We start from the raw sequence: 12,887 nt of genomic DNA on the forward strand, positions 1-12,887 counted from the left end.
AAAAGACAATGACCAGTCTGATCTGATGGTGAGAGGCAGAGGAGGTGAGGAAGAGGATTGGGACTGGCCTTGTCTACACGTGAGCTGACATGGCTCACAACACACTGTCATGGAGACAAGGTCCCAGCCTCCTCTGGCACCACGCAGAGATGAGCTGGACAGGTTCTCACCCAGTTTCCAAGCCTGGGGCAAGGACATAACCATCCATAGCATCCTCAGCCCCGAGAGTGCCAACTCAAGCCACCAGGCTCCGTACCGGCATGCGGGAAGTCCTAAGGCCTGCACCATCCCTGCAGTGCCACATCGGGGCCCTGTGGCACATGGGTCAGGGCTGGGGGAGGGAGGTGGCAGCTGCATAGTTTCCATCCATCCCACCTGCCACTGCCTGAACAAGCCCTGACACATTTCACCAGAAAATGTCAATAAGCATTGAGAGTTTTATTAACACTGTCACTCCACTGTGCGTCATTATCTTAACAGACACATTCTCATTGAACAGGCACAGTTTATATTTGTAAACCCTAGGAAGCAGCAGGCAGGTCTGTTCTCCATGTGTTTTGCCTCTCATTAATGTGTGCATGGACTTGTCAGGCCCCAGGCCCACAGCCCTGCTGCTGCTGAGAGCCCCAAGAGGTATACCCTATGGGGAGACACCAAGAGCTGCCTCCTGGTCTACTGCATTTGGCAGCGGGGAGGTCTGAGTGGCTAGACTTAAGGAGTACCTGAATCCACCTTCTTTTCTGTGTCGGTTTTCTATCCTCTCAAATTCCTCAGATGCCAGAACCATCCCACTGTCTGTCTGATTGTCCTGGAAGGAAGCAACAGGAGTTATCAGTAACATCCCTGTCGACTGATCAGAGTGGGAAGGGATGAGGAATCATTCAGGAGATGAGATCATGTGTATCTGTGACGGGAAAAAGGAGTAGGGGCACTTTACCAGCATGCTCCATGGTCTTGCTGGAACTGATTTTCTTAGTTGCCTTCTTAAAAGCAGCACATACAAAGGTAGGGCTTGTGTGTGCAGTTCAGTGACACTTTTGTGGAAAAAGAGTGCTCCCTGCCTGGAAGATGTATTACCATCAAATCTGTGAGAGGTGAGATTTTCCTCTGAGACTACAGGTATGACTAAAGTTTTACCACTAGAGGAGATGTAAGTATCAGCCCAGTTCAGAGAGGCCAGGAGGGTCCCAGTGCACACTGCCATGTGGGTCAAGATACAGGAGGTACAGACAAGCACTCTGGATTTACCTAGTCCTGGCTGGATTTCAGTATTCTGAACCAGGCCACGTTCACAGATTTGAGAAGGGTGAAGAGCAGGCTCTTCTCTGAGGTCCTTTATGGTCCCCTTGCTTGCAGATCTAACCTCCCTATTTCACACTCGGGCAGTACAAGCTGTGCTGTAGAGAAACCCCTATGTGCCAGGTGGAGAAATGAATGTGCATAGGACTGGACGGACTGAACAGGACTGACACAGACAGACTGACATTAGATAGGAGTGATCTTCCTTCCACGATCTTAACAGCAAAAGTGTCAGGAAGCAGCTGAACATCTCTTTGCCCCCCACTTGGCTCCACTCAGATGCTACTCACCGGGTGTGCCTTGTACATTGTATGTGTCATGGGAAACTCTTCAAATGTCTTTATCCTGGATGGACACCTGATCTGATTTCCTCCCGTCAAACAACCAGGGAACGAGACACAGTTGTAGTATCTGCTGACAGAAGCGTACTGTATTCAGTAAAACCAACAGAGTCAATGTCCTGAACAAACAGGACCTGCACCCAACCTCCTCTCTGTGCAGCCCAAGTATGCAGGGAGGTGGGTGGCCCAAATGGTGGATTTTGGGAGGGGAATGGGGTCACCTTAGGCCTCTTAACCCCATACTACTTCTGCAGTGGGGAGGGCCCAGACTTCCTGATCAAATCAGGCCCTGATTACCTCTCCAATTTGGATAACCAGTATAATGTCATACAAATTCCAGGCATCGCACTGTCATGGCCCCCCGGAGACAAGAAGCCTAGGCCTAATTGTTTGGGTTAGTTAGGAAGAGATAGGACAAAACTCCTGCACTGGCCGAAGGGCAGAGACCCAGCTGACACCTTTTTTCTCATCAACCTGATGGGCCACGATGCCTTTAGTGGGACATGATGCTCTGGCAGCATAGCTGGAGGCAGGAGAAGGAATGTCATAGGCTTACACATCAAGGGCTCTTTCTCATCAGCAAAGGAAAGTGATTTTGCTTTTATAAGCAAGATGGTATGGCCTAAATGCTTGGATCACACCTGATCACCTGGGATTTTTGCATCATCTTGCTACTGGCTTCTACCCATCTCCCTCAGGCTCCCTTACAGCTCAAGCTGCTGGCTGCCTGCTGGGCGCTCTCTGCCCTTTTCAGAGGGGATTCACCTTGCTGCTAGGCTGTGGCAGCGTATCCTCATGTCAAAGTCCTCTTCATCTGAGTTTTGCTGGGCAGAGGAGGGCACCTGGGAGAAACCATCATCTTCCGAGCTGTGAGAGTCGTTCAGTGGGATGTAATCCTTCCCTTCCTGGTAGGAAGAACAGAGAGTGGCCTTACAAGAAGGGGAGAGCTTTCCCACAAGAAAGGTCTCTACAAGCAGAAGCTGTCAGAGCTGGGGAGGAAGATTTCTCCTTTATGTCGTTTGTTTTTCTGGGAAAAAATATCTGGCTGGAGATTTCTGTGCCCTCTGCGTTAAGCAGCTGCAAGTGTTTTAGAGCACTGTGCGCCAGGGGCACGTCATTGTGGCTTAGTCATGCCTGTGCTGGGATCCAGTGCTGAAAGGCTGAAATCAGGGACGTCAGGGTGAGACAGTACTCGTATCTAAGCATTTAGCTATCATCTTATGAAATGGAACATCAAGAAAATGTTAAAATCAGAGCTGCACACTCATCGCAGTTAAAAGTCCTGGTGGGTTACTGCATGGCCGTGATTAGTAATAGTTTCACAGAAATTTGTGTGTCTGACTGCTGTACGGGAACAGTTGTTTGGTTCACATGGCCCTGACATTTAGATCTGAGGATAGAGTTTCAGAAACCCTGGTGAAATCCTGGTTTTCATTATGCAGGCGTGTGGGAGGCAGGAGTGCCAGGGCCTTGACTCAGCTGAAAAATTTCAAATAATCATCTGGGGATTAGGATGGAAATACCGGAATGACGACTGAGAGGGCACCCACCCTTGCAAGCAGTGGAGCTAAATTAGGATGCAGTTAGAGGGCTACCGCAGAAATGAGCTCTCCAGTGGCTCTGGGAATCAGACCTCTCTGATCCAGGAAACCCTGTGTTATCCCTTGGTCTACGCAAAGGTACTGCATTGGGCAGGGAGTCAGAGGAGGGCACAGCGAGGGAGCTACCAGTGGGAGAAGAAAGAGCTGTCTGGAGCTGAGCGTGGACACAGAGAGGTTTTCACCTGCTGGACGTTTTCCTGAAGAAGGTTCCCCAATATCTCCACCAAGTCGGAGAAAGTTGGCCTCTCCTTGGGATCGCCGTGCCAGCAGCTCAGCATTATACGGTAACTGCCAAGAAGAGATGCTGGTTTTATGCCACGGAAACCCCCTCCTACCCCACTCTGCAGCTCCCACCCACATGGTGCCCACTGGGACAACATGCACCTGTGCTGTGAAGGAAAGCTCGGCACCCCCCAGCACATTGGCCATGTGGACCTACTGGAAGGGGGCTGGTTCATTATGCACTAACAGTGTACAAGGAGCTAATTCAGACACCTCTGATACCCTTCAGAGTGGTAAAGCACATTGCCCACTTACAGACCCATCCCAGCATGGGTATGCAAGGGTACCTATATAGCTCTGGTTTGAACCCATCTGGCTTGCCCCCCAGGGAGATGCCTGGAGTGAAGGATCTGTTGGCTCATCCCCAGCCATGGCTGAAAGGTCTTTGCATTCCACAGAAGGGCCTGTCCTGTCCTATGCTGGGATCTGGGAGGTTTCTACCATCCCACAGAAGGCTCTGCTCTCACCAGTGCTGTGATCTGTGAGGTTTCTGACTCACATTTCTGCTGTGGCGTACTCTGGGGCTCTCATCCTGGTACCATCTTTGAGCCTCTGGCAGAACTCCTCATTGATCTGGACGCCAGGGTATGGAGATGCCCCTAAAGGAGGTTTGAAGAGGGGTGGGAACATGAAATGTGTCATCGGAAACCAGTCCTTCTGAGACTTCCTTTCCTCCAAAAACACTGGGAGATGTGGTCACTTCTCATACACAGCCCAAGTCCTTGGTGCTACCTGAGACAGGTTTCTCTGACTCAGTGGAGAGGCCACCTCTGCATGTCTGTCTCCCCATCGCTCTCTTCATGGGTGGATATGGCCTCCATATTTTTTTTGGCCTGCATTGATCTCTTCCCATCACTCCTTAGACATGCTTCAGAGTGTCGGGGCCTCCTGCACAAACTCACCCACCAAACTGCTACGTGGGAAGAAAGGTCTCCCTCAGCAGCGTGTAACCCTCATTAGCACTCACCTAGTGAGAAGATTTCCCAGAGGAGGACCCCAAAGGACCAGACATCACTCTGGGTAGTGTAGACCTTGTCGAAGATGCTCTCTGGAGCCATCCACTTCAGTGGGAGACGGGCCTGCAGGAAGGAGAGGCAAGGTACAAGCATTCAGTCAGGGACATGTCCCAGGACAGCCCTTCTTGTAGCAACGGGATGAAAGGAAACCAGAGCTGATAGCCCTGCTCCTCTCTCCATCGACGAATGGAGGTTTGGTTAGGCCAGAGGGAGGGATGGAGACACTGAAAGGGGGAGGAAAGTGTATAAAGAAAGAAGAGCAAGTTAATGACAGACAGAGGGGCAGAAGGAAGGAGACAGAGGTCTGGTAATGGAGAAGGAGGACAGCACATACATCATTGGGCCAATGGTTCCTGGTCCCAGCCACATAAGTGGTTCCACTCCTCCTTTGTCATCTTTTCCTCAGTTTATTCCAGCCTCAGAGTAGTTTATGAACAACCTCAAGGGGGCCCAGTCTGTATGGGGTTTGAGAAGATGGCACTCACACTGCCTTTCCTGACATAGTCCGGGTCCTTGTAGATGTCCCGGGCCAGGCCGAAGTCACAGATCTTTACCACGTTGTTCTCTGACAGCAGGATATTGCGAGCCGCCAGGTCTCTGTGGATGCACTGAGGGCACACGAAGATGAAAGGACAAAATCAGAGAGACAGGAACCACCATCAGAAAGTGCAGAGCAGCCCCTCCCCTATCTTTCCATCGTGAACCTCAGCTGTAATGGGTGAATGGTGGAGGTGGGAAGGAGCTAAAGATAAAAAATTTCAAAGGGAGATAGTTAAGGAGAGGATGACATGCAAGAGAACTAAGTTCACATCTTTGTGCACACAGAGCTGCCTCAGACTTCCTGAGAAGTGTGAGGCAGATCACTGAATCTCTCTGCGTGTCACCTGTCTGTGGCTCTAGGCAGGCTTTCTCTGGTCAAGCGTGGACAAAAGAAGAGGGGAGTGAAAGAAAGGGTGAACTCACCTTTCGGGATGCCAGGAACTCCATGCCACGTGCTACCTGGAAGCTATAGCAGATCAGGTCTTCCATAGTCAAAGGACTTTGCCACAAGTCATCCACTGTCCAGGAGTACAAGAAAAAGATCAGACAGTGAGCAGTCTCCTGTCCTCCTTGCCCCTTTCCAGGACCGTGGGATACAACCAGACCCTTGCTGAGATACAGCTAGTCCTCAGTGCTAACTGGAGTCACCAGCTCCCCTCTAGGATTTTCTGCCTTGGTGCAGCAAGTGCATGGCAGGAACCTGCTCAAGTGTGAGGAGAATGAGTCCAGCCTCCAGCACACTTCAGTCAGACAGAGTTGTGGGGAACAGTGCTGGAAGGGACTTTGTAGGTCAGCTCATCATTTCTGTCCTAGGGTGGAGCCACTGAGGTCTCCCTCAGTTCTCCTTTCTTTTGGCTAAAAAAATCCAAAGGGATTTAATCCTCACTTTTGGGTTTCAAGAGTCTATTACAAGAGAAAACAGATGAATGCAATAGCCCTTGTTCAGGGAATTGCCACACAACAGTGAGTGATCACCTCCGAAGCTGGGGCCCAGCTGCCCACTGTGATGCCCTACCCATTCCCCAAGTTAGCCAAGTCTTGCATTTTTTTGGTGAGCCAGGTGAGGAGCCACTGCTAAGGCTGGAGTATTACCTTCCTGGATGGGTTGTGCTGTCTGGCTCTTGTGCATCAGCAAGCGGTTGAAGATAGCGCTGTCGCTAGTCCCAGAACGACTCCTCCTGTCTGCTCTCACTGCCTCCACGATGGACTGGACCTGAATACGCAGCCTGGGAGACTTTTCCTGGCCAGGAGACCAAAACAAAAACCTCAGCAGGCAACACACATTGTAACCCCTGCACCCAGGAGCTACACAGTCTTGCCCTGCTCTTAGACAGTTATTCTGGCCTGGAAGCACCTATGCTTCGTTGCAGAAAGAAATTACTTCCCTGATGTGCATATGAGCCAGGATCACTGTGTAAAGTTGACCTGCTGCTAGAAGAGTGTGTCTTTTTCCCACTGTCAGATCATGTTCCAGGCTACACATCTTTCTTCCCTGGCCATGGGACAGGTCCCTAGGGGCAAAGGAAGCTACTTACCCTGTAAGGACTGAATCCTTCCCGCTTGGTCCGCAGGTAGTTGGAGAGGTTTCCATACTTGCAGAACTCGACAATAACCATAAGTGGACCTGGTGAGAAGAAACCAAAGGTCGGGGAGGAGGTAAGAGCTTGGCATGGTCACAGTTTGCCCCAACTCATGTTACGTGCAGTTTCACTGAGCTGTGGCACTTGCCCTAAGTGCACACAGGCACACCGATAACATCCCTGCATGTCCCTGCGGTCACACGTGTGGCCAGCAGAGAGGGTACAGGGGACGAGGACTGATCTCTGGGAGCAGGCACAGCCTGCTGCCCTGGGATATTTACCATTGGGTTTGGTACAGGCACCCAGCAAATTCACCACGTTGAGGTGATTCCCGATGTGAATGAGAATCTTCAGCTCTGACATCAGTGCCTTGTGCTCACTTGCTGTAGCTCCCTCTGGAAACACACAGACCACATCATGACATCTCCTCACAGCTTTTCACTCCCCCTCGTCACCCTTCTCTTAGCAGAGTGTTAATGTGAGTCTTGCTGAGGAGGCTGTGACCCCAAAGCCTTGGTATATTTTGTTATTGCATGTTTCCATATGAAACCTCAGAGCCTTGTCTGGAGCTCCCAGGATCCCTGCTGTAACATGTGAGGTGCTCCCTGCAGGTGCAGGGACCCAGGGCAAAAGACAACACAACCTGTGTCCAACAGATTTTTCCTTGTGAGAGCCGTGCAGGGAAAAACATCACTTGAGACTCACATACAGGTGGACGTGTTTGAGTCTCTGCCCCTTCAGCCTCCAAACAGAGAAAACAAACCATAAAGCAATTTGAAGGAAAATTAGAAACAAAATGCATCTGAGTCTTTTGATCATGACTGAAGACAGCAGCTTTCGCAGCTCAAACCCAGAATACCTTTTTATGATTCCTCTCCAATAGCAAACACAGCGCTGTGTCCCTGCCAGCTCTCTGTACTGCACCTTCGCTCTGAGTGCCTAATTCGCACCACCTCTTGATCCTCTGTTTTACCCTCAGGGTTTGTTCTCTGGTTTTGTGTGCCTTTTTCATACTTCCCTGCTTCCTCATATGCATTTTGCCTTCCTTGGGAGTTTGTAAATCTAGTCTGAGAAAGGGAGAGGCATCCTCTTGAGCTGCAGCTGATGGGCCAGGCGAGAGCCATGCCTCAAAGGACTGTAAAGCAACCTTGCACGACCAGGCTTCCCTCTGCAGTTGCTGTGCAGCCCATCTGTACCCTTGCAGTGCTCCATTCTGCTGAGACAAGCCATCGCTCCGTCTCCAGATACAGGCCGCTACTGCCCAGAGACCGCCTTGGTATTTTGTTGGGTGCCACATTACAGAATAACGTTCTGGATGCCTGTTGCAAAGCATGGCTATAAAAGCTTAAAATCTCACCCTGGGTTGATCAGGCTTTGGGTGCAAAATCAATTTAGCCCTCAGATCTGGGTAAGAGCTGCAGCGTGCTTCCTTACCCAGCTCTGAACCTGGCCCATAAACACAAGATACAGGCACATTTGGAAGAAGGTAACGGAGCAACACTTCCTTCAGTGACCTGCCAAAGAGGGGCTCTGTATTCTTGTTCTTCCTTTAAGACTAATTTCATTCTTTGCCTTTGCAGAGAGCTAAATTTCCTTGAAAGCTGAGTTCCTCAAGTCCCTGCTGTCTGCTCTGCCACTTGCCTCCCAGTGCAGCTGAATGGGGCGAAAGCATCCACGAGGGGAGGCCAAGAGGATCAACTGTGCTGAGGCCAGGGAGCCATAAATTAAAAGGCTGGCGTCAACTCCTTTCCCCTACTTCAGGACTGGCTCAAGCAGAAGCACCCCGGAGCTCTTGTGGGAGATAAAACATTTTCCAGGGCCTTAACAAATGCCTTATGCAAAAGACAGGGATTTACAGGGTGGACATTCCCTGGCAGATGCCTCATCCTTCGCTGTCCACACAGACTCCATATTCTGCTTTGCTGTCCACATACCTTTCAACATTTTGACTGCTACGGTCTCACAGCTGTTACTTTTGTTGATCCCAAACGCTGATGCTTCCACCACCTTCCCAAAGGCACCATGACCCAGGACTTTACCTACGGGCAAGTAGAGAAGCAGTGTGAAGGAAGGCAGGTGCAGCACATGCAGAATGGAATGAAAAAACAAAAAAATCAAGAGGAAACCGTGGGAAGAAGAAAGAAAAAAGGTTATAAAGGAAAAGGAAGGAGTGGAACGTATGCCCTTCCCAGGTGGCTGCTTGCTCTGTTGGAGAGAACAAGAGAAAGGATGATGGGAGGAACTGAGACAGAGCTGGCATGGACAAAGCAGAGGAAGGAAATGGCTCTGCAGAAGTGAGGGGCTGTTTGTTGCCCTCGAGCAGACCGTGTGGGAAAGGTAAATGTGACACCTTGCAGCAGAACAGCCAGGGCTAATGTCACTGCTCTGTGCCTCAAAGGTAGTCTGCAGCCTTTATAACCCTCCCAGACAGAGGGAAGAGACTGTAGGTGGGTGTCTCAGCATGAGGAGGATAATGGGTGCAATCCTATTCCTGAACTCGGGGTACCTGCCATGGACTGGGATGTTCTGTCCAGATTGCCAGTTGAAGAATGTGTTTTAAAGCATGCCTAGAACTCTCCTGGTCTCAGTGATGCCTGTGTGGGTACACTGGGAGAGTCTGGGCTTACAGTTGGCTCAGACTTGTCCATAGTCAGACCCAGAGAAATTTCCCAGGCACAGCTGGGCTTTAGGGACAGTCTGGGGAAGAAGACAGGAAGGCTGAGGCAGAAAGAAGGCATTAAATACACAGAGGTGTGTAAAGAAACCTGGAAGGTGGGTTTGAAGGGCTTGTGGGAAGCCCTAGCTTCAGAGATGGGGCCCAGCTCACCTAGGCGCAGGCGGTCTCGCGGGAACTCCCACTTGCTGGAATCATAAGGCAGGTACTCGCACTGCTCCTCCAAGGGCACCTCGCCGGGGTCCATGATGATGGAGAGGTAGCCCGTCTTGATGTCTGCGTGGGCAGGCTGCAGGAATCGGACAACGCACAGGGTGAGGAGATGCCCTCCCTGCACTGGGTGCTGACTCCCAGAGAGGATTTGGTTCCTTTGCATGCCTTGATCTGCTTCCCCCTGGCAAAGGCCATTCCCTGTCACTTCCTTTACCACAGCCCTTATGCACCCTGCCCTTGGTAGTGAGAGCGCTTGAAGCATCGCTCAATGACCTCCTTTTAGCGGATGCTGTCATACAGCCCCACATCACGGCAATACTGTTGTCCCAGGCCCTGCTAAGCCACCTCCCCTGCCCTGGGACAGTCACATACCCTTTTGATGTTACAGAAGATGAGGATAAGGAGGATCCAGAAGAAAACAGCGATAACCCCAGTCCCAATCAGGATGACAATCTCCACGTTGGTCCTGTCATCAGAGCCTGTGGGACGGGAGGGAAATCATAGCTTCAGAGATTCCCATTCCGTGCCCCAGCTCAGCCATCCCTTGTGGCCTGCTTCAGGATGTGGCAAGACTGGGGAGCTGTGTTTGCGCGAGCTAAACATGCTCTCGACTACAGATCTTCCTGTGAGAGCACCATGCCACCAGCAAGGCCTAGGGGCTTTCACTGCCTCCTGCTGCCTGGTGTCACAGGGAGGAGGCATGGGACCTTGGCCATGCTCCTACTCTCCCCCCTCATCCCCAGGGGTGTCATGGCTGCTGGTACCTTCCACGGAGACGCTGGCCGAGGAGTTCACACAGCCCTTAGCGTTGCAGACGCTGCACAGGTAGAGCCCAGCATCCTCTTCCCTCACCCTCTGAATGCTCAGCCTCTGGTTGAAGTCTGCCAGGTCGATCCCTGTAAGGCGCAGAGGGTTGTGGTGGTCACTCACAGGGAGGGGGGATTAGCATACTGGACTCATTTAGGCTCAAAATAAGGCTCCTGTTTTTTGGCTGGTTCATTTTAGATGGCAGAGTGAAACTGCACCAGCTGGTGGAGGCTCTCTTCTGTGGCCTGATGGCCCCAGAAATACCCTGGAGGGGCCTTCCCTAGGCAGCGTACGGAGGGGATGAAACCCCTGCAGACAACGCTGGATGGGGACAGTGCCCAGGCAGTCCAGCTGATGTGTCAAGCTCTGCTTCAGCTCCAGGACCTGTTCCTTTCCCTCTGCAATGTGTCTGGATCCTTCCCATGTTCCTTCCATGGGATCTGGGTTGGTCCCTGTGTGAGCACAGATGCCAGGCACTGGGCTGGGAGTAAAAAGATGAATGATTTATCTCTTTCTCTCTGCTCTCCAGCTGAATGTGCACACGAATAGACAATGCTGAGCCAGGCCCTAGGGCATAGACTTGGCCAGTGAGACTGCATCAAACTTGGACAGAACATGATTAAAATCAGAGTTCAGCCAATTCAGCGAATGGGTGCCTTTGGGCACAGCAGCTCCCAGAACCCAGCAGTGTTCAGCTCTCCAGCTACCAGACATGGTGCCCTACCTTGTATTCACCCCCAGCCCACTGTACCTGACACTTCTTCCACCAGTTTCTCGTCTTTGTACCAGCTGATTTCAGGAACGTGGTTGCCGTCCACCTTACAGCGCATCTCTATGGAGTCACTGATGTTCACCCAAATGTCTGTCAGGTTCTGCTTGAGGCGGGGGATCTCCAGGGCTGGAGAGGCAGCACAAAGAGGAGGAGGGGAAAACGGGAAACTGATTGATCAAAAGAATATCTGTGTTCCTGGGGGGCTTTGGGTCTCTGACCCCTGCTGAAGGGTGTCTTGAGAACCCAGGTGCCCTGCCTTTGCCACCTTGAGTTTAGCTTTCTTGCATGGCTTCCCCTGGGGACAGGCTGGGAAGCTGATGGCAACAAGAGCACCAGCTCTCCTGTGTCACTCCCGCCTGCCCTGTGGACCCTCACCCTGCACTGAGATGTATTTCTTGTGGCAGTGCTTCTCCCGGGTCTTCCGGTTCTGCACCTCGCACACGTAGTCTCCCTCCTCGCCCAGGGAGATGTTGGGGATGGTGAGCAGCAAGGTTGCATCATTGGAGTCAGGCTGGAAGCGTAGCTCCCCCTGCATCTTGGTGGCATAGTGGTGGACGTTCTTGCAGTCCAGCACGAGGGGGTTGCCCTCCTCGTCATGGAGCTTGGAGAGGTTCAGCCGATACCACTGCAGGTTCTCGTAGGTGTAGTTGTCCGCATTGCAGCTCAGCTGTAGGTCTTGCCCCTCTATGGGCTCTTCTGAGGGCTGGGACTCAATCTCGAACCCATCTGGAATGGCTTTCAGGAAGGAAATGAACATGTGAATGAGTTTTCATGGCTGAGCTGCCAGATACAATGAAATTGTCTCCTTAGGCTCGGCTCTCTGAGACCCTCAGCCAGGGTAAAGGAAATCAATCTAGAGCAGAACTGTGACATGCAAACTGCTATCAACCAGCAGCTTAAGCCCAGCAAGTGCTAAGGGATATGCTGAAGTCCCAGGGTCAAATTAAGATGGGGTCACAAGTGAAACAAGTCTGGGAGGTCTGAATTAGGCGGTTACTGCTCTCAGCTCAGCTGCAGTGTTCTGGATTGCACACGTGCCTGCTTTTACACACGCAGGCAGTTACACACCCAGGCTGCACAACCACTGATGCAGAGCATTACAGGAACAGCGACTGAAGATGTCCATCTGCCTCCATGAAAGCTGGTGGCTCTGACAGCACAGGTACATACGAGGGCCACGAGCCCAGGCTTCTGGGGCTGTCCGGAGAGGCGTGAAGACAAGCCTCTGCTATGCCCTCACTGGGCTCCCTGTCCCCAGCGGACAGGGACAGACACCTGCCAGCACAGGGGACCACTGGCAAGAAGCTTATCCAGCGCCATATGGACCATGACTCCAGCCCACACTGCTGGGCTCTGGCTTCTACAAACTCAGCTTCCTCCCAGCACCAAACCCCAAACCCCGGTGGGGACCCTGCCGAGGGCTGGTCGGCAGTACCACTAGAGGAGGCTCATGTCCCTGGCCCGGGGAGCTGCCTAGGCCAGGAGGACATCCACAGCCCAGGACACGCCAGGGCTGCTCAGGGCAGAGGCACCGGCAGCACCGGCTCAGCCCCAGGTCTGCCTGCCCGGCTCTGCGTGTGCTGTCTGCTGCCAGGGCTCCAGCCCTTTGCCACCCAGCAGAGCTCTGGGGTAGCTCTGCTGGCTTCCCAGTTGCTCTTTAACGTGCAACTGTGAATGACAGGACCCGGCCAGTCTAGGGACCTGCCTATGTCAAGCCGAGAGCTCGGCTGATGCAGGTGGAGGACACGTCCACAGTACTCAC

At 52.1% G+C, this 12,887-nt stretch overlaps 1 protein-coding gene across 4 annotated transcripts in view; it reads right to left on the reverse strand.

The window, feature by feature from the left end:
• Window positions 1-12,887, reverse strand: part of FLT4 (fms related receptor tyrosine kinase 4) — a 59,714-nt gene that overhangs the window by 4,888 nt on the left and 41,939 nt on the right. For 3 of the 4 annotated variants that reach the window (XR_012766052.1, XM_075441661.1, XM_075441658.1), the window contains exons 13-29: window positions 11,501-11,860; window positions 11,105-11,251; window positions 10,311-10,442; window positions 9,919-10,025; window positions 9,487-9,622; window positions 8,594-8,698; window positions 6,941-7,054; window positions 6,615-6,703; window positions 6,172-6,319; window positions 5,503-5,597; window positions 5,025-5,147; window positions 4,491-4,602; window positions 4,023-4,122; window positions 3,424-3,529; window positions 2,406-2,545; window positions 1,590-1,713; window positions 723-808 (exon numbers count right to left, since the gene is read on the reverse strand). Coding sequence is in view for 3 of the 4 variants with exons in the window: in XM_075441661.1 (XP_075297776.1) it covers window positions 723-808; window positions 1,590-1,713; window positions 2,406-2,545; window positions 3,424-3,529; window positions 4,023-4,122; window positions 4,491-4,602; window positions 5,025-5,147; window positions 5,503-5,597; window positions 6,172-6,319; window positions 6,615-6,703; window positions 6,941-7,054; window positions 8,594-8,698; window positions 9,487-9,622; window positions 9,919-10,025; window positions 10,311-10,442; window positions 11,105-11,251; window positions 11,501-11,860 (2,224 nt within the window). In the remaining variant the exon portion in view is untranslated. The remainder of the gene's footprint in view (window positions 1-722; window positions 809-1,589; window positions 1,714-2,405; window positions 2,546-3,423; window positions 3,530-4,022; window positions 4,123-4,490; window positions 4,603-5,024; window positions 5,148-5,502; window positions 5,598-6,171; window positions 6,320-6,614; window positions 6,704-6,940; window positions 7,055-8,593; window positions 8,699-9,486; window positions 9,623-9,918; window positions 10,026-10,310; window positions 10,443-11,104; window positions 11,252-11,500; window positions 11,861-12,887) is intronic. The other variant, XM_075441660.1, reaches the window with a different exon arrangement.

Source organism: Opisthocomus hoazin, chromosome 22, assembly GCF_030867145.1.
Source record: "Opisthocomus hoazin isolate bOpiHoa1 chromosome 22, bOpiHoa1.hap1, whole genome shotgun sequence".
In the NCBI taxonomy this organism is placed as follows: Eukaryota; Metazoa; Chordata; class Aves; order Opisthocomiformes; family Opisthocomidae; genus Opisthocomus; species Opisthocomus hoazin.